This window comes from Leuresthes tenuis, unplaced genomic scaffold, assembly GCF_036924035.1.
Source record: "Leuresthes tenuis unplaced genomic scaffold, fLeuTen1.0.hap1 SCAF_3, whole genome shotgun sequence".
In the NCBI taxonomy this organism is placed as follows: domain Eukaryota; kingdom Metazoa; phylum Chordata; class Actinopteri; order Atheriniformes; family Atherinopsidae; genus Leuresthes; species Leuresthes tenuis.
In genome coordinates, this window is record NW_027325357.1 from 39,482,175 (window position 1) to 39,502,923 (window position 20,749).

Genomic DNA, 20,749 nt, shown 5'->3' on the forward strand with positions numbered 1-20,749 from the left:
ATTGAGCTTTTTTGTTGTTTTGTTTGGCGTCCAGTGGCTTCTCCATGCTGTCCTGGAAGCACGGCATCAGGGTTGGTGCCGGTGTAGGTACCAGATCTGCTCGGGGCCCTGCGCCTATTGGCTGGACGTTGGCACGATGACGTATGGGAATGTGATTGGGAATGTTGGTCCGGACAACTTACTGAAGAGGTAAAAAAAACAACCTATTGAAGTCGTTTTCGCGGCTCTTCGTAGGAAACATGGACAGCTTTTACAAAGAAATCCAGCATTATCTTTCGAAAGGGACTTCACCCCGAGCACATCTGATTCTTATGAAATGGGACACAATGTAGTTTGTAATAAAGTTGGAGTTTCTATTAAATAACCTCATATTGGCAAAAAATACTTCATTCATAAAATGTAAATAGTGGGGTAAACGTAAACCCAAACAGGCGCAGGGCCCCGAGCAGATCTGGTACCTACACCGGCTCTCCGTGCAGCGTGGAAGAAGTGGCGCTGGCCGTCGGGCAGGTGATCGGGCACAGCTCAGTTAAGTCTGCTGCCCACATGAACAAGGCCATTCCAGGAGGGGTCGGTGCTGCGGAGGAAACTGCAGAAACTGCAGAGAAACAGCAGGCTGAGGAGATCCAGAGCCAGGCTGGAGGGAACACAAAGGTGAGTGGTGAGAGAGAAGATTGGGGGTATGAAACGGTGAGGTGACAGGTGATACTGTAGGTGAAGTAGTGGGTGAATTAATCACAGAGGTGGGTGAAACAGTTGAGGGGAGTGAGACGGCAATGTTGTTTGTGAAGTGGGTGAGGAAAATAAAGTAGTAAGTGTGTTGGAAAAGGCAGGTGAAAGAGATCAAAGACCAACAAGATGTGATCCTTTAAAAATTTTCTGTCATGTCGGCTGCGAGGGTGAACTGGAGGAAGAGTGAGGCCCTGGCTGTTGGCGAGTGGCGTGAAGGCCTCCCTGTTCTCCCTCAAAGCCTAACCTGGAAGAGAGAAGGTTTAAAGTACCTTGGTATTTATGTAGGTTACACCAACATCATGAAGAAAAACTGGGAAAATATCAGCGCAACAGTAGACAGCAAACTGGCTAAGTGGAGGTGACTCCACCCAAAAATGTCCTTTAGAGGCAGGGTGCTGGTCCTGAACGACCTGGTGGCCTCTTTATTGTGGCACAGGTTAACCTGCCTGGATCCTCCATCAGGTCTTGTTGCGGAGATCCTGGCAAAGATGGTTAATTTCTTTTGGGATAAGTTTCATTGGGTACCACAGTGTGTGTTATTTTTATCCAGAGATGAGGGGGGCCAGGGCCTGGTCCACCTGGCTAGCAGGACAGCCACCTTCAGGCTCAAGTTCATTCAGAGGTATCTGACTGGACCTGAAGATCTGGTGTGGCGGGATGTGGCCAGCTGCATACTCAGGCGTGTCAACAAGCTGGGGCTGGATGCTGCTCTGTTTTTAACTGATTTTAATTCTCTAAAAGTAAGTGGGTTGCCTCCTTTTTATCAGAGTGCTTTTAAATCCTGGGCGCGTTTAAACATGAAGTGAGTGAGAAGCGTGACTCTCCGTACTATTTGTTAAAGGAGCCTCTAATACTTGACTTGACATTTGTTGCAGCACCGTGCCTGGGCTGACGGGGGCGCTGTGCAGGTCAAAGGTTGTCTGCCTGAACCAGCTGGTGGATGCAGCAGGACCTGCACTGACTGGCAGCCAGGCTCTGGGCTCTGCTCTGGGGGTGCGCTCTGTCTGCCTGATGGAGAGGAGCCTGAAGCTCTGGAGGATGAGACTGACCCAGAAGGAGAGAGACCTTCTCCTCAGGTACGGCAGAGGAGAGGCCGAACCTGACGCCAAAGACCCGTATCCGGGTACACCTGGACCCCAAATTCACGGAACTCAGTGGTCCGCTACTGAGAGTCTGTGGGGGGGACAAACTAAGCCTGCACAAGGCCGATAAGAAGACTTTATTTATGAACTGTGTGAAAAGCATCCACAAAAAAAAACTGCAATAGAGCTGAGAGCATGTGGACAGAAAGGCTGAGTGGACTGAGCCCACAGTGGAGAACCTCCCTTAAAAAAGAGAACTGGAGATCTCCAGTGGAGAATTTTACATGGTGCTATTGCCACGAATGCCTATTTATCTGTTTTTACTCAGTGTTTTAAACGAGTGCCCTTTCTGTGGTTTGGCCGAAAACATTTTTCATGTTTTTAATGAGTGCAATAGTTTTTTTAAAAATTGTTTTAACTCGTGTTTTTAACCTATTTGGTGCTACTTTTACTGTCTCTGGTTTTATTTGTGGTGTCAGATACAAAAAGACAAAAAAACGACAGTGTCAACTCCTAAATTTTCTGGTAGGAGAGACAAAACTGTCGATTTATCTGACTTGCAGCGACAGACTCCAGGGAGGGTCAACCCCTGATGTTGTGACTCTGTGGAGGTATAACGTTAAAGCCAGACTGAGGCTGGAGTTTTCCTTCCACATGGTCACTGGAAACATAAGTGGGCTCATGAGGGGCTTTTATGCCAGGTGGCTGGTGAAGAACTGCAATTTGCCCCTTTTTTAATTAAAATGAGTTGATTGATCCTTTTTATTAAATTAATTGTGTGCTTTGTTTTGATACCAAGTGTAAATAAAGTGCTGTTAAAAAATCAAAAATCTTCTTCTTCTTTTAATATGAACTTGTTTCCTAACAGTCGCATTATTGCCATCTTGTGGAGCGTATGTAGTGGGTCACAGCCACCACCACCACCTCCATCACCACGTGGGCTTACAGTTAAGTCAACTTTGTCCACTTTTAGTCCAGTCTTTTAATTTCTTCCATTATGTCATCATACTTACTGTATATTCTTTGTTTAACCAATGCTAGAATGGTTAACAATTACATAAGTACTTTACATTCTTTCAATTTCACCGTTAAACATATTCTCACCTCCATACACTTACCGCTATACTGGTTGCTAATCGGCAGCAAGTCTGTGTCGCTCTCAATTTTGCTCGTCCTTGATATAATTATATGTAATTTTTAGTTTTTATCGAAATTTTTTTGTGATTTTTTTTTTTAATGATCTGCTTTTTACTTACATTTCGTTTTTTTGTTTTTTTTTTCCTCCCTGGGGAGGTGTTCCGGGCCCGTCCCACTGGGAGGAGACCCCGGGGGAGACCCAGGATACGTTGGAGAGACTATGTCTCTCGGCTGGCCTGGGAACGCCTCGGGGTCCCCCCTGAAGAGCTGGAGGAAGTGGCCCGGGACAGGAACGTCTGGGTTTCTCTGTTAAAGCTGCTGCCCCCGCGACCCCCGGATAAGGAGCAGATGATGGATGGATGGATGGATGTTTTTTTTTTCTTCATTTTTTTGACAATGTGCACTGCAACCAGTACTAGACAGTGTACACAAGAGAAGAACTGTTGGCTCTGTCAAGGATTGGACGCGGATTCCAATTCCAACCGAGCTAAAAAAGCTGTACCGTGGATGCAGAGCTGGAGCAAAGCTAAAGGCAAAGAGGGACAAAAGGAGGTGGGCGTACAAGCCTTTTCTGCCCTTGGTGATTACAGGAAACGCTGACTCGCTACCAAACAAGTGTGATGAGCTAGAGGCGCTTGTGCAGATCCGACGGCTGTATAAGGAGAGCAGTTTGATCTGTCTGTCTGAGTCCTGGCTGAATGACAACACACCAGACAGGGGTGTGGACATACCCGGCTTCACAGCCATACGAGCGGATCGTGACCGGAGTACGAGCGGTAAGCGGAAAGACGGGGGTATTATCCTGTTTTTTAATCAAAAATGGATTAACCCACGCAATGTGACCATTAAGGAGAGGATATGCTGTCCAGACATTGAACTGCTGTCAGTTGATTTCTGTGCGTTCTATGCGCCCAGAGAGTTCCCAGATACAGTCGTCATCGTTGTTTACATTCCACCAAGGGCGGCACCGACAACGGAGTCTGACGTCATCCATGACGCTGTTGCCCGGATACAGACCCACATCCTGAGGCATTCATTGCAATCACAGGGGATTTCAACCACATCTCTCTATCCTCCTGCCTGACTGGCTTTGTACAGTATGTGGCCTGTCCAACACGTGGAGAAAAGACATTAGATCTGTTTTATGCTAATGTGAAGGAGGCTTACAGGGCAGTGTCTCTTCCACCACTGGGTAGATCTGATCACAGCATGGTCTATCTACAACCCACATACAGACTTTGTGTACAAAGACTTCCTGTTACTACCAGATCTTTCAGGAAGTGGTCACCAGAGGTGCGTGATGCATTGAGAGACTGTTTTGATGTCACAGACTGGGAATGTTCTGCTGGAGGAAGAAGAAATGTCCATTGACATGGACAGGAGGGTCAGCACCATCACTGACTACATTAACTTCTGTAGGGACACTGTGATTCCAGTGAGGACTTTAAGGTGCTATCCAATAATAAACCATGGATCACCAGTGACATCAAAGACCTCCTTTAACAGAAAAAGATGGCGTTCCAGAATGGGGATGGAGAAAGGTGGAGGAATGTACAACGCAAGCTTAAAAAGACACTACGTCGAGCTAAGGTGGAGTACAAGATAAAGAGACAGCTGGAGAACAATAACACCAAGGAGGTGTGGAGTGGCATGGGGACCATCACTGGATACAGACTGAAGAACTCTGTGGAAGGTGATGTGGACAGAGCCAATACTTTTAACCAATATTACAACAGTTTTGATAGTGTGGCTTTTTCCACCTCTGCTGCTGCTCCCTCCACCCTCACCACTACAGCTGCTTCCTCTATACTGCTTCCACTGCCCAGCTGTACTTCCACCTCAATGGCAGCTTCCACCACCAGGCCTCCTGAACCCAGCTGCTCCTCCACCTCTGCAGCAGCTTCCACCACCAGGCCTCCTGAACCCAGCTGCTCCTCCACCTCTGCAGCAGCTTCCACCACCAGGCCTCCTGAACCCAGCTGCTCCTCCACCTCTGCGGCAGCTTCCACCACCAGGCCTCCTGAGCCAAGCTGCACCTCCACCTCTGCGGCAGCTTCAAGCACCAGGCCTCCTGAGCCCAGCTGCTCCTCCACCTCTGCGGCAGCTTCCACCACCAGGCCTCCTGAGCCCAGCTGCTCCTCCCCCTCTGCGGCAGCTTCCACCACCAGGCCTCCTGAGCCAAGCTGCACCTCCACCTCTGCGGCAGCTTCAAGCACCAGGCCTCCTGAGCCCAGCTGCTCCTCCACCTCTGCGGCAGCTTCCACCACCAGGCCTCCTGAGCCCAGCTGCTCCTCCACCTCTGCGGCAGCTTCCACCACCAGGCCTCCTGAACCCAGCTGCTCCTCCACCTCTGCGGCAGCTTCCACCACCAGGCCTCCTGAGCCCAGCTGCTCCTCCACCTCTGCGGCAGCTTCCACCACCAGGCCTCCTGAGCCCAGCTGCACCTCCACCTCTGCGGCAGCTTCAAGCACCAGGCCTCCTGAGCCCAGCTGCTCCTCCACCTCTGCGGCAGCTTCCACCACCAGGCCTCCTGAACCCAGCTGCTCCTCCACCTCTGCGGCAGCTTCCACCAGCAGGCCTCCTGAGCCCAGCTGCTCCTCCACCTCTGCGGCAGCTTCCACCACCAGGCCTCCTGAACCCAGCTGCTCCTCCACCTCTGCGGCAGCTTCCACCACCAGGCCTCCTGAGCCCAGCTGCTCCTCCACCTCTGCGGCAGCTTCAAGCACCAGGCCTCCTGAGCCCAGCTGCACATTCACATCTGTGGCTGTTCCTACCGCCTGGCCTCCTCAGTTCAGCTGCACCTCCACCTTTGCAGTAACTCCCACCACTTACCCTCCTCTGTCCAGCTGCACCCCCACCCCCATCTCTAAAATTGATTGCAACATCACTCTTTTCGTCATCCCTCCGCTACAACCTCTGTGTCTAACTATAGAGGAGGTTGGAGCTGAGCTCAGGAGACTTCAGCCAGGGAGGGCTGCAGTCCCAAATGGAGTCTGTCCAAGGCTTCTGAGGGTCTGTGCTGGTCAACTAGCAGTCCCTCTTCAGAGGCTCTTCAATATGAGCCTCTGAAAAAGTCCCGGTGCTGTGGAAAACCTCTTGTCTCATACCGGTGCCCAAATTAGGGCAACCGGTGGAGCTGAATGACTACAGACCGGTGGCTTTGACATCTCATATCACGAAGACCTTGGAGAGACTCCTTGCTCGCATGAGATTGCAGGTTGCTGAGGATCTTGACCCCCTCCAGTTTGCCTACCAGAAACACGAGTGGAAGACACGATTCTGTACATGCTGCATCGGGCATATGCTTATCTGGATTCAATTCAATTCAATTCAATTTTATTTATATAGCGCCAAATTACAACAATTGTCATCTCAAGGCACTTAAATAATATAGTCCAATTCAAGCTAATTGGAATTCAATTCATTGTAATCATAATCCAATTAATTCATATAGAGCCAATTAAAAAAAATAATATCCTAGCTAAGGAAACCAACAGATTGCACCGAAACTTGTCTTCAGTCCAATCTCATGTCCTGAGCCTGAGGGACTGTGGAAAGGAACGAGTCCCTTTAACAGGAAGAAACCTCTGGCAGAACCAGACTCAGGAAGGGTGGCCATCCGCCTCGACCAGCTGGGGTTTGAGAAGACAGAAAAGAGGGAAAAGAGGGGGGAAAAACACCATAACACCATTCAAAGGATACCTGTTGGAACAGGGAAACACAAGTTAATAACCACAATAATGTCACATGTACATAAAATCAATTTTGAAATTAAACAGGGGGAAAAAGAGAGCAAAGTGAGGAAAGGTGTGACAGATGAGGTCCCCCAGCAGTCTAAGCCTATAGCAGCTTAACTATGGGATGTTTCAGGATCACCTGAGCCATCCCTAACTATAAGCTTTATCAAAAAGGAAAGTTTTAAGTCTAATCTTAAATGTGGAAAGGGTGTCTGCTTCCTGGACATTTACTGGCAGCTTATTCCACAAGAGAGGGGCCTGATAACTGAAGGCTCTGCCTCCCATTCTACTTTTAGAAACTCTGGGAACAACAAGTAAACCTGCAGTTTGGGAGCGAAGTGCTCTGTTAGGAAAATATCTTACAATTAAATCTTTAAGATATGATGGAGCTCGGTCATTAAGAGCTTTATATGTGAGGAGAAGAATCTTAAATTCTATTCTGAATTTAACAGGGAGCAAATGAAGAGAAGCTAAAACTGGAGAAACATGATCTCTGCTGTTAGATCTCATCAGAACTCTGGCTGCAGCATTTTGGAATAATAAGGAATTACAGTAGTCCAATCTTCTCCACAGATCATCATCATTATCACACAGAGTTCAGTCACACGCTGAGTTAGACCAAACATTTCAAGGAAAGCAGTGAGTTCTTTAGCTTGCTCATTATGGGCTACATCTATGTGCACCTTCAAGTCCCCTGTTATGACTAAACAGTCAACAGCAGTGCACACAATTTAAAGAAATTCAGTAAAATCATCCATAAAATCATTCTGCGGTGATACAAAGTATTTAAGATCGTTTTATCTCCATTTTAAATGACACATGCTCGAATTAAGGAAAAAACTAAATGTTTTATTTTGTGAGTGGGTATATTGTCCCTGAATATGGCATAAAGCTGTTGGTATACAACTTTTTCTAGGACTTTGCCTAAGAATGGCAGGTTTGATATGGAAAAAAATCTCAGCTTGTAAAACATCTTTTGCTCAGACAGTTTTTCCTGTGAAAGGAGTAAAGATTTGAAATGCTCTGTTTGTTTGTCTGAGATCTTCTGAACTTTAACTCTTTAAGAGAGCTGTTAAATCTTAAAACACAAACTTGTACTAATGTCTAGCTTTAAACCTTGTGTTTTTAACTAGATTTACTTTGTAGATTACTTTTGTCTTCCCCTTCTCTAGGATTGGGCAATGTTACCATGTTCAAATCTCCCTCAAACCCAAATTTATTTTCTCATCTGTCTATGTATTTAATATTATCTGTTTTTTTGTTTTTTTTAAACATGATTTTAGCACTCCCACTTAACTCCCGGTTAGCTTTAAAACAGATATTTCCCATACTGCAGCTAATCAATTTTCAGTGGAGTTATTCTGAGTACTACTGAATGAAACACTACTTCTGTCGTTATGTCACAAGCAACAGCCAAACTCTAATGTTCACTTCCACTCCATTAGTCAGTAATACATTACCTCTGTCGTCACCATCAGCAACATCAACACACCAGCAGCTGTTTCACTCTTTATACATACAGAGCAAATATAACAACACTGCAGCAAACAAACAAACAATCAAACCATTTAACAAACAAACAAAGATGGATTTAATTCTTGCGATCTCCCATTGCAAACTCTCTTAAGAAAGATTCCATTTCTAACGTGCGGCGCAGAGTTATTTATTCCTGTACTCTTCTCACACAGACTGACTCACCTTTACTGACTGCATCTTTGTTATCATTGGTTAATCCAACACCACTACTCAGTTCCCAGTTAAAGGCTTGCCTGTTACTAAGTTGCACTTGAAATAGTAACTTTTTTTCAGGAAAATAGCAATGCCCCTATTTAGTTAAAGGCCTCTTGTTTCTAGTTAGTTCTTGTTTCTTGTTTCTTGTTAGTTCAATTCAATTCAATTCAATTTTATTTTATTTATATAGCGCCAGATTACAACAATTGTCATCTCAAGGCACTTAAGTAATATAGTCCAATTCAAGCCAATTGGAATTCAATTAATTGTAATCATAATCCAATTAATTCATATAGAGCCAATTAAAAAAATAATATCCTAGCTAAGGAAACCAACAGATTGCACCGAAACTTGTCCTCAGTCCAATCTCCCGTCCTGAGCGTGCCTGTGGCGACTATGGAAAGGAACGACTCCCTTTTAACAGGAAGAAACCTCTGGCAGAACCAGACTCAGGAAGGGTGGCCATCCGCCTCGACCAGCTGGGGTTCGAGAAGACAGAAAAGAGGGAAAAGAGGGGAGAAACACCATAACACCATTCAAAGGATATCTGTTGGAACAGGGAAACATACGTTAATAACCACAATAATGTCACATGTACATAAAATCAATTTTGAAATTAAACAGGGGAAAAAGAGAGCAAAGTGAGGAAAGGTGTGACACATGAGGTCTAAGCCTATAGCAGCTTAACTATGGGATGTTTCAGGATTACCTGAGCCATCCCTAACTATAAGCTTTATCAAAAAGGAAAGTTTTAAGCCTAATCTTAAAAGTGGAAAGGGTGTCTGCTTCCCGGACATTTACTGGCAGCTTATTCCATAAGAGAGGGGCCTGATAACTGAAGGCTCTACCTCCCATTCTACTTTTAGAAACTCTGGGAACAACAAGTAAACCTGCGGTTTGGGAGCGAAGTGCTCTGTTAGGAAAATATCTTACAATGAGATCGTTAAGATATGATGGAGCTCGGTCATTAAGAGCTTTATATGTGAGGAGAAGAATCTTAAATTTTATTCAGAATTTAACAGGGAGCCAATGAAGAGAAGCTAAAACTGGAGAAACATGATCTCTCCTGTTAGTTCTCATCAGAACTCTGGCTGCAGCATTTTGGATCAGCTGGAGGCTTTTCAGAGAATATGTGGGACAGCCCAATAATAAGGAATTACAGTAGTCCAATCTTGAAGTAACAAATGCATGAACTAGTTTCTCTGCATCACCTTGAGACAGGATGTTCCTGATTTTAGCAATATTACGAAGGTGAAAGAAGGCAGTCCTAGTTTTATATGTGTGTCAAATGATAAATTCTGGTCAAAAATAACTCCAAGGTTCCTCACTGTAGAACTAGAAGCCAAGGAAATACCATCTAGAGTAACTATATAACTAGACAATTTCTCCCTGAAGCGCTCAGGTCCAAAGAGAACAACTTCAGTTTTGTCTGAATTTAAAAGCAGACAGTTCTGAGTCATCCAGGTCTTTATGTCTTTAAGACGGGCTTGTAGTCTGACCAACCTATTGGTTTCATAGATAAGTACAGCTGAGTATCATCAGCATAACAATGGAAATTTATGCCATGCTGTCTGATAATGTTACCTAATGGAAGCATGTATAAAGTAAAAAGAATCGGTCCAAGCACAGAACCCTGAGGAACTCCATGACTTACTCCAATGTGTTAGGAAGTTTCTTCATTTACAACAACAAACTGGAATCTATCAGATAAATATGACTTAAACCAGCCTAATGCAGTTCCTTTAATCCCAATAACTTGTTCAAGTCTCTGTAACAGAATGCTGTGATTGATCGTATCAAATGCAGCACTGAGATCCAACAGGACAAGCACAGAAACAAGTCCGCTATCAGAAGCTAACAGGAGAACATTGGTAACTTTCACCAGTGCCGTTTCTGTGCTATGATGCACTCTGAATCCTGACTGAAACTCTTCAAACAGATTATTTCTATGTAAATGATCACAAAGTTGAACTGCAACTATTTTTTCAAGAACTTTAGACAAAAAAGGGAGATTAGATATAGGTCGATAATTAGCCAACACTTCTGAATCAAGAGTAGGTTTTTTAAGTAAAGGTTTAATTACAGCAGCCTGAAAAGTCTGAGGTACATGTCCTGTCAACAAAGACCGATTGATCAAATCCAATATGGAAGTGTCAATTAAGGGGAAAACCTCCTTGAACAGTCTGGTTGGGACTGGGTCTAACATACAAGTTGATGGTTTAGAAGAGACTATTGCTGTTGTTAGCTCAGAGAGATCAACTGGGCAGAAGCTGTCCAAATACAAATCAGGTTAAAAAGATACTTCTAAAGCTGCTCTACTTGATGATACATCAGTGATAATAATGGGAAGGATTCCATTAATCTTCTTTCTGATAGAAACAATTTTATTGATGAAGAATCTATAGTAACACAAAGGGTTCCTTACCATAAATCCACTGGTAAGTCCAACAACGAAGAATCCAGTGAGTCTGTCCACTGATTCAAAAATAGATTCTGTCACCTTTCCTCCAGCCAGTGGCAGCCGGCCTCTATCAGAAACTCTGCTGAGAGGATTTCAGTTAAGAGTCCTGGATTCCCCCGTGCATGGTTTCAGCTCTGATTGGCGGCTTTAGCTACGGGGCGGGTGTAGCTCAGGAAGAGCAGTCGCCCACCAATCGGAAGGTCGGTGGTTCGACTCTGGCTTCCGCTACATGTCGAAGCGTCCTTGGGCAAGACACTGAACCCTACGTATGAATGATTAGAAAAAGCACGTAGTTAAGTATCTTAAGACATGCTGTATGAGTGTGTGTGAGTGGGGTGAATGCGGCATGTAGTGAAGCGCTTTGAGTGGTCAGTTAGACTAGAAAAGCGCTATACAAGTACAAGTCCATTTACCATCCTGGAAGGTGGAAAGGATTTTAGAATCTGGCTCAAAGGACCATTATGTCAGAAAAATTCTCTCAAAATTAGGCTCAGAGTCGCTGGATACGATTAACACAAAACATTTATTTCTTGCAAGAAAGAGACAAGTCCGCACAACCTGTCAGCACTCAGAGTTGTCTTCTAACAAAATGTTGCTATTTCTATTTCTATTGTTTATACTTGCTGGCCACATGTTATGGGAAAGGGACATTCAATGTTATGGGAAAAGGTATTACTATCCATTCAATGTTATGGAAAAAGGCATTACTATCCATTCAATGTTATGGGAAAGGGACATTCAATGTTATGGGAAAAGGCATTACTATCCATTCAATGTTATGAGAAAGGGATATTCAATGTTATGGGAAAAGGCATTACTATCCATTTAATGTTATGGGAAGACGAGTTCAGACAGTCAAAACACTTTTGCTTGCTACATAGAGTTATGAGAACCAAAAGACAGGAGGAGGCCTCCCCCCATCACAGAAACTCTTATTCTTGCAGCTTTTCTCATAGTATAACTATATAATTTTTTTAACAGCCTCTCACTGCAGCTGCTCCTCTGACCTGCCAGGATGCTGTGGAGAGGATGTCTATTATTCCCCAAAGAAGAATATAATTTACTACTCATCCCTTGCTCCACCACAGCACTGAGAGGGTCTAGCCTTCTACCTACAACAGAACTGGCCGTAAACATACACTGGGGGAGCAACGTGGGGTTCAGTGTCTTGCCCAAGGACGCTTCGACATGTATCCTGGGGAAGCCAGAGTCGAACCACCGACCTTCCGATTGGTGGGCGACTGCTCTTCCTCCTGAGCTACAGCCGCCCCATGATAAAACATGCGTATCATGTCACCGAAGAAATTGAAGGACCTGAGCCGTCTCAGGAAGAAGAGACGGCTCTGGCCCCTCATGTACACTGCTTCTAAGTTGGCAGACCACTCCAGTTTATTATCCAGCACCACCCCCAGGTATTTGCAGGTCTGAACAGTTTCTATCTCCCCTCCATCAATGCAGACTGACTGGTATGGAGTTTTAGATCTCCTGAAGTCCACCACCAGCTCTTTGGTCTTGGTACTGTTCAGGAGCAAACAGTTAATTTTGGTCCAGCCATTGAAGGACTCCACAAGGTTACAGGGACCTTCTCCTGTCCACCGCGCACACATGCCACAACAGCCATATCATCAGAATACTTCTGTATGTGGCAGGACTCTGAGTTGTACCTGATGTCTGATGTGTACAGGGTGAAAAGAAAAGGAGCCAAGGCGGTACCCTGCGGAGCCCCAGTACTGCATTCCAGTGTTCCAGAGACACATCTCCCCATCCTGACATACTGTGGTCTGGCAGTGAAATAGTCTATAATCCACGATGTCAGGGATGGGGCCACACCCATAGCTAGAAGCTTGTCTTTCAGTATGGGAGGCTGTATGGTGTTGAAGGCACTGGAGAAGTCAAAGAACATGATTCTCACATATGAACCAGGCACATCCAGGCACTCCAGTTCTCACTTCTACAGACAGCTGATGGGCTTTGCTTTGCGGTAAGACGTATTGCATCACTTCCTGTTGCTTTGTGTGTGCACTGTGACATTTCTTGCTCCTCTTGAACTACTAATAATCACCTTATTTCTCCCTATGATGTACACATCTTGCATAGTTAACTCTATCCCATACTTGTTATATTGTAACGCTCACTCTTACAGATCTTTAGTCTTTATTTTTCACTTTTTAGCGGTGTGTCTCCTGCTTTCACCTGCTCCGTGTGTCAGATGTTTAGTTACTCCTCTGCCTCCTTTAATGGTAGTGGTACATGTAACAAATGTAGTCTTTTTGTAGTTTTGGAGGCAAAGTTATCTGAATTGGAAGCTCGGCTCTGCACTGTTAAAAACCACATAGCGAGCCAGGCTCCTTTAGCAGTCGTTCCCTAGCAGATCCCGAGCAGCCGGGACTTAAGAGTGGCTACCCAGCCAGGAAGAGAAGTCATAGTCCTAAAGTGAAGCCCGTGGTTCACCATTAACCTGTCCACGTTTCAAATAGATTTTCTCCACTCAGCGATACACCTACTGAGGACAAAACCCTGGTAATTGGCAGCTCTATAGTCAGAAACGTGGCATTAGCGACACCAGCGACCATAGTCAAATGTATTCCAGGGGCCAGAGCGGGCGACATAGAATCCTATTTAAAACTGCTGGCTAAGGATAAGCGTAAATACAGTAAGATAGTTATTCACGTCGGTGGTAATGACACCCGGTTACGCCAATCGGATGTCACTAAAATTAATGTTGCATCGGTGTGTAACTTTGCCAAAACAATGTCGGACTCCGTAGTTTTCTCTGGACCCCTGCCAAATCTGACCAGTGATGACATGTTTAGCCGTATGTCCTCATTCAATCGCTGGTTGTCCAGATGGTGTCCAGCAAACAACGTGGGCTACATAGATAATTGGCAATCTTTCTGGAGAAAACCTGGTCTGATGAGGAGAGACGGCATCTATCCCACTTTGGAAGGAGCGGCTCTCATTTCTAGAAATATGGACAAATTTATTAGTCATCCAAAAACATGACAACCCAGGGTTGAGACCAGGATGCAGAGTTGTAGTTTTACACACTTCTCTGTGTCTTCCCACCTGATGCTTGACCTTGTGCTGATTTATGGCATTGAGAGTGAACAGTTAACAGTGTTCCCTCATAACCCTGTCTTGTCTGACCATTTTTTAATAATTTTTTAATTTACATTACTTGACTATACGGTTTCTGAGAAGAATTCTACATATAGAAGGTGTCTGTCAGAGAATGCTGTAACCAGATTTAAAGAGTTGATTTCATCCTCCTTTTCTTCACTGCCATGTGCAAATATGACAGAGGACGGCTACCTAAATTTTACTCCAGTAGAACTTGACTCTCTTGTTGACAGCACTATAGCTTCAATGCGTACAACACTGGACAATGTTGCCCCTCTGAAAAGGAAGGTAATCAGTCAGAAGAGGTTGGCTCCTTGGTATAATTCACAGCTGCTTTAAAGCAGACTGCAAGAAAGCTGGAGAGACAGTGGCGTTCCTCTAATTTAGAAGAGTCTCAATTAGTCTGGAAAGATAGTTTAATAACGTATAAGAAAGCCTTTTGTAAAGCTAGAACTGCTTATTATTCATCATTGATAGAAGAGAATAAGAACAATCCCAGGTTTCTTTTCAGCACTGTAGCCAGGCTGACAAAGAGTCCGAGCTCTGTTGAGCCATGTATTCCTTTAACTCTCAGCAGTGATGATTTCATGAGATTCTTTATCAATAAAATTGTTTCTATCAGAAAGACGATTAATGGAATCCTTCCCACTATCATCTCTGATGTATCATCAAGTAGAGCAGAACCGGATTTGTATTTAGACGGCTTCTGTCCAGTTGATCTTTCTGAGCTAACAACAGCAATAGTCTCTTCTAAACCATCAACTTGTATGTTAGACCCAATCCCAACCAGACTGTTCAAGGAGGTTTTCCCCTTAATCAATACTTCCATATTGTATTTGATTAATTTGTCTTTGTTGAACGGATATGTACCTCAGACTTTTAAGGTTGCAGTAATTAAACCTTTACTTAAAAAACCTGCTCTTGATTCAGAAGTGTTAGCTAATTATCGACCTATATCCAATCTCCCTTTTTTGTCTAAAGTTCTTGAAAAAATAGTTGCAGTTCAACTTTGTGATCATTTACATAGAAATAATCTGTTTGAAGAGTTTCAGTCAGGATTCAGAGTGCATCATAGCACAGAAACAGCACTGGTGAAAATTACCAATGATCTCCTCTTAGCCTCTGATAGCGGACTTGTTTCTGTGCTTGTCCTGTTGGATCCATGCTTCCATTAGGTAACATTATTAGACAGCATGGCATAAATTTCCATTGCTATGCTGATGATACTCAGCTGTACTTATCTATGAAACCAGATGAAACCAATAGGTTGGTCAGACTACAAGCCTGTCTTAAAGACATAAAGACCTGGATGACTCAGAACTGTCTGCTTTTAAATTCAGACAAAACTGAAGTTGTTCTCTTTGGACCTGAGCACTTCAGGGAGAAATTGTCTAGTTATATAGTTACTCTAGATGGTATTTCTTTGGCTTCTAGTTCTACAGTGAGGAACCTTGGAGTTATTTTTGACCAGAATTTATCATTTGACGCACATATAAAACTGGTTTCTAGGACTGCCTTCTTTCACCTTCGTAATATTGCCAAAATCAGGAACATCATGTCTCAGGGTGATGCAGAGAAACTAGTTCATGCATTTGTTACTTCAAGATTGGACTACTGTAATTCCTTATTATTGGGCTGTCCCACATATTCTCTGAAAAGCCTCCAGCTGATCCAAAATGCTGAAGCCAGAGTTCTGATGAGAACTAAGAGGAGAGATCATGTTTCTCCAGTTTTAGCTTCTCTTCATTGGCTCCCTGTTAAATTCACAATAGAATTTAAGATTCTTCTCCTCACATATAAAGCTCTTAATGACCGAGCTCCATCATATCTTAAAGATCTCATTGTAAGATATTTTCCTAACAGAGCACTTCGCTCCCAAACTGCAGGTTTACTTGTTGTTCCCAGAGTTTCTAAAAGTAGAATGGGAGGCAGAGCCTTCAGTTATCAGGCCCCTCTCTTGTGGAATAAGCTGCCAGTAAATGTCCAGGAAGCAGACACCCTTTCCACATTTAAGATTAGGCTTAAAACTTTCCTTTTTGATAAAGCTTATAGTTAGGGATGGCTCAGGTAATCCTGAAACATCCCATAGTTAAGCTGCTATAGGCTTAGACCTCATCTGTCACACCTTTCCTCACTTTGCTCTCTTTTTCCCCCTGTTCAATTTCTCAAATGATTTTATGTACATGTGACATTATTGTGGTTATTAACTTGTGTTTCCCTGTTCCAACAGATATCCTTTGAATGGTGTTATGGTGTTTTTCCCCCCTCTTTTCTGTCTTCTCAAACCCCAGCTGGTCGAGGCGGATGGCCACCCTTCCTGGTTCTGGTTCTGCCAGAGGTTTCTTCCTGTTAAAGGGACTCGTTCCTTTCCACAGTCCCTCAGGCTCAGGACGGGAGATTGGACTGAAGACAAGTTTCGGTGCAATCTGTTGGTTTCCTTAGCTAGGATATTATTTTTTGAATTGGCTCTATATGAATTAATTGGATTATGATTACAATGAATTGAATTCCAATTGGCTTGAATTGGACTATATTACTTAAGTGCCTTGAGATGACAATTGTTGTAATCTGGCGCTATATAAATAAAATAAAATTGAATTGAATTGAATTGAACTAACAAGAAACAAGAAACAAGAACTAACTAGAAACAAGAGGCCTTTAACTAAATAGGGGCATTGCTATTTTCCTGAAAAAAAGTTACTATTTCAAGTGCAACTTAGTAACAGGCAAGCCTTTAACTGGGAACTGAGTAGTGGTGTTGGATTAACCAATGATAACAAAGATGCAGTCAGTAAAGGTGAGTCAGTCTGTGTGAGAAGAGTACAGGAATAAATAACTCTGCGCCGCACGTTAGAAATGGAATCTTTCTTAAGAGAGTTTGCAATGGGAGATCGCAAGAATTAAATCCATCTTTGTTTGTTTGTTAAATGGTTTGATTGTTTGTTTGTTTGCTGCAGTGTTGTTATATTTGCTCTGTATGTATAAAGAGTGAAACAGCTGCTGGTGTGTTGATGTTGCTGATGGTGACGACAGAGGTAATGTATTACTGACTAATGGAGTGGAAGTGAACATTAGAGTTTGGCTGTTGCTTGTGACATAACGACAGAAGTAGTGTTTAATTCAGTAGTACTCAGAATAACTCCACTGAAAATTGATTAGCTGCAAGAGGACAGTATGGGAAATATCTGTTTTAAAGCTAACCGGGAGTTAAGTGGGAGTGCTAAAATCATGTTTAAAAAAAACAAAAAAACAGATAATATTAAATACATAGACAGATGAGAAAATAAATTTGGGTTTGAGGGAGATTTGAACATGGTAACATTGCCCAATCCTAGAGAAGGGGAAGACAAAAGTAATCTACAAAGTAAATCTAGTTAAAAACACAAGGTTTAAAGCTAGACATTAGTACAAGTTTGTGTTTTAAGATTTAACAGCTCTCTTAAAGAGTTAAAGTTCAGAAGATCTCAGACAAACAAACAGATTATTTCAAATCTTTACTCCTTTCACAGGAAAAACTGTCTGAGCAAAAGATGTTTTACAAGCTGAGATTTTTTTCCATATCAAACCTGCCATTCTTAGGCAAAGTCCTAGAAAAAGTTGTATACCAACAGCTTTATGCCATATTCAGGGACAATATACCCACTCACAAAATAAAACATTTAGTTTTTTCCTTAATTCGAGCATGTGTCATTTAAAATGGAGATAAAATGATCTTAAATACTTTGTATCACCGCAGAATGATTTTATGGATGATTTTACTGAATTTCTTTAAATTGTGTGCACTGCTGTTGACTGTTTAGTCATAACAGGGGACTTGAAGGTGCACATAGATGTAGCCCATAATGAGCAAGCTAAAGAACTCACTGCTTTCCTTGAAATGTTTGGTCTAACTCAGCGTGTGACTGAACTCTGTGTGATAATGATGATGATCTGTGGAGCTCTTACACATCAAGTCTTTTAAATGCTTTGAATACCATTGCTCCTGCCAAGGTTAGAATGGTTAAAAGTGGGCAAAGGGCGCCATGGAGAAAAGAAGAGTCGGTCAGGGCACAGAAAAAAGAAGTGCCAGAGAGCCGAACGGAAATGGTGCAAGTCAAAGCTTCAGGTTCATGATGAGATTTACAGAGAAAAACTGTGTGTTCAACCAGACTTTGCGTAGAACAAGGGAGAGTTGTTTTTCTGAAAACATCAAAAACTGCAGTAATAACTCTCATGTCCTGTTTGCTGCAGTAAACAGATTAACAAACCCTCCAGTTTCACTGCATTTAGAACTCATTTCTACATATAAGGGTAATGAAGTTGGAATATTCTTTAATGACAAAGTTCAAGGCAGTAAAATTAATCTATCTCATATCTTATCAGCAGCAAAGTCTGTAAAGTGCCTTACAGAACGGGTTAAAGTGAGTATTAGGATATATATATATAAAAATTAAATTAAATTGAAAATTAAATATTAATTAAATTAAACAGAAAGGTTGTGCATGTGTGTTCAACAGGTGCCAAACTGGATGGGTCAAATGCAGAGAGTAATTTTGTGTGACTTGTAACATGACAATAAACAGTAATCTTAATGTGTTTGCACAGCAATGGAATAAAGAGGACATGCAGAGGAGCACTCTAACAACAAAAAGAAAAGCAAGAAAGGACTAAACTTTTTGTTGGAAGGGAGAGAAGCAACTATTTAGGTGATGAGGGAAAGCAAGAACACAGATCACAACAGGAGCAGTGACAGAGAAGGAGAGACAGAGCAGGAGGCTGTGTGGAAGGAGGGGGCATTGGGCGAGGGACTGCAGGAGCAAGAGTAAGATAGAGGGAGAGTTTGGGAGTCAGTTATGACTAGATAAGGAAAAAAACAGGAGCTGTAACCAGGATAGAAGCAGAAAAGCCAGAAAAAGTGTTAAACTTAGAGGGAATTGAACTTATCTTATAGTATGACATCAAACCTGAGTTTACATTGAATGTTTCTGGGACGGAGGTAACTTTTCTATGCGACACAGGTGCAACACGAACTGTACACGGAAAGAGGCTCATCTCACTGCACTGCAGGACTGAGAGATTCAGGAGGTCCTTTGTCCCCACAGCCATTAGGCTTTTTAATAGTGACTGCTGACATGTTCTTCTCAAATTTATTTAGTTATTAATTTCGTCATTGATTATTATCATTGTTATTGTTATTTTTGTTATTTATCTAGTATGCAATCATTGCAAATATTTATAATTGTTTGAGTTACTCGACTAATTTGAATTATTTAATTTTTATGAATAAAGTATTTTTCTATTTCTATTCTATTCTACAATGATCATCACAATCATTTGTGCTCACAATGTGCATCAATGAAAACTATGTACCATTGTTTTACCAAAGTAACAGACTTCCTCAATTATAATAAGCAATAGACTTATATTTTGGATCCAATTTTGTCAGAAATGTGAGTTAGTGCAAGAAGAAAAGAGGCAGTGGGATTGGATAAAACCATCTGTGGATAAAAGAGCTTAATGTTTCTAGGTGTGGGTAGTTTGTGCTACTTTCAAGGTTTTGATAAAAAGATTTAGTCAGTTTCAGAATGCGTTCCATGTTGTGGGAGATTTAGCAAACAAGCACTTATGGATATAAAATGCTGCTAAAATAATGACGTTATTAATCTGTGTTTGTTGTTAAATTCCTGCAGTGTAAGGCTCACCTTTGTTATCCATCACATGTACGATAACCAGAGTTTTGGTTTCTTTCGGAATACTTTATTTTGAAATGTTCAAATATGCAAAAAACAGTAGAACTCAACAGGTAAAGTAGTATAGATAATAATGACAAACAAATAAGTAATAATAAAAATGATAACAACATAATTATTTAAGAAAAAGAAAATACATCCCCATTGAAGTCCCCACATTCTGCTGGGGGACTTCAATGCTCACGTGGGCAATGACAGTGAGACCTGGGGGGTGTGATTGGGAGGAACGGCCCCCCCGATCTGAATCAGAGTGGTGTTGTGTTGTTGGACTTCTGTGCCAGTCATGGACTGTCCATAACGAACACCATGTTGAGGCATAAGGGTGTCCACATGTGCACTTGGCACCAGGACACCCTTGGCCGCAGTTCGATTATCAACTTTGTGGTTGTATCATCAGACTTGCGGCCGTATGTCCTGGACACTCGGGTGAAGAGAGGGGCGGAGCTGTCAACTGATCACCACCTGGTGGTGAGTTGGCTCCGCTGGTGGGGGAGGATGCCGATCAGACCTGGCAGGCCCAAACGTATTGTGAGGGTCTGCTGGGAACGTTTGTAAGAATCCCCCATCGGGAGGAGCTTTAACTCTCACCTCCGGGAGAGCTTCAACCATATCCCAGGGGAGGTGGGGGACACTGAGTCCGAATGGGCCATGTTCCGTGACTCCATTGTCGAGGTGGCTGATCGGAGCTGTGGCAGTAAGGTGGCGGCAACCCCCGAACCCGCTAGTGGACACCAGTGGTGAGGGAAGCCGTCAAGCTGAAGAAGGAGTCTTATCGGGCCTTTTTGGCCAGAAGCAGCTGATGGGTACCGACAGGCCAAGCGGGCTCCGGCTTTGGCGGTTGCTGAGGCAAAAACTCTGCCTGGGAGGAGTTCGGTGAGAGGGGGGAAGCAGCTCACAGTCAACACTGTGTATGGTGGGGATGGGGCTTTGCTGACCTCAACTAGGGACGTTGTGAGTCGGTGGGGGGAATACTTTGAGGACCTCCTCAATCCTACCAACACGTGCTCAGAGGAGGCAGAG

The 20,749-nt window shown here is 43.2% G+C and overlaps 1 protein-coding gene and 1 pseudogene across 1 annotated transcript; one reads left to right on the top strand and one right to left on the bottom strand.

Moving 5' to 3' along the window:
* Positions 1–9,139: 9,139 nt before the first annotated feature.
* LOC140304050 (uncharacterized) lies at positions 9,140–13,304 on the bottom strand (annotated as a pseudogene).
* A 1,745-nt stretch (positions 13,305–15,049) lies between these two features.
* On the top strand, positions 15,050–16,056 carry LOC140304239 (uncharacterized). The gene has a single exon (XM_072383219.1). It carries the CDS (start codon positions 15,163–15,165, stop codon positions 16,054–16,056), a length of 894 nt encoding a protein of 297 aa, XP_072239320.1. The 5' UTR covers positions 15,050–15,162.
* The last annotated feature ends 4,693 nt before the right edge of the window (positions 16,057–20,749 follow it).

Excerpts from the sequence above, each read along its gene's own strand:
- LOC140304239 (XM_072383219.1), top strand. The coding sequence starts at position 15,163 with ATGCTTCCATTAGGTAACATTATTAGACAGCATGGCATAAATTTCCAT.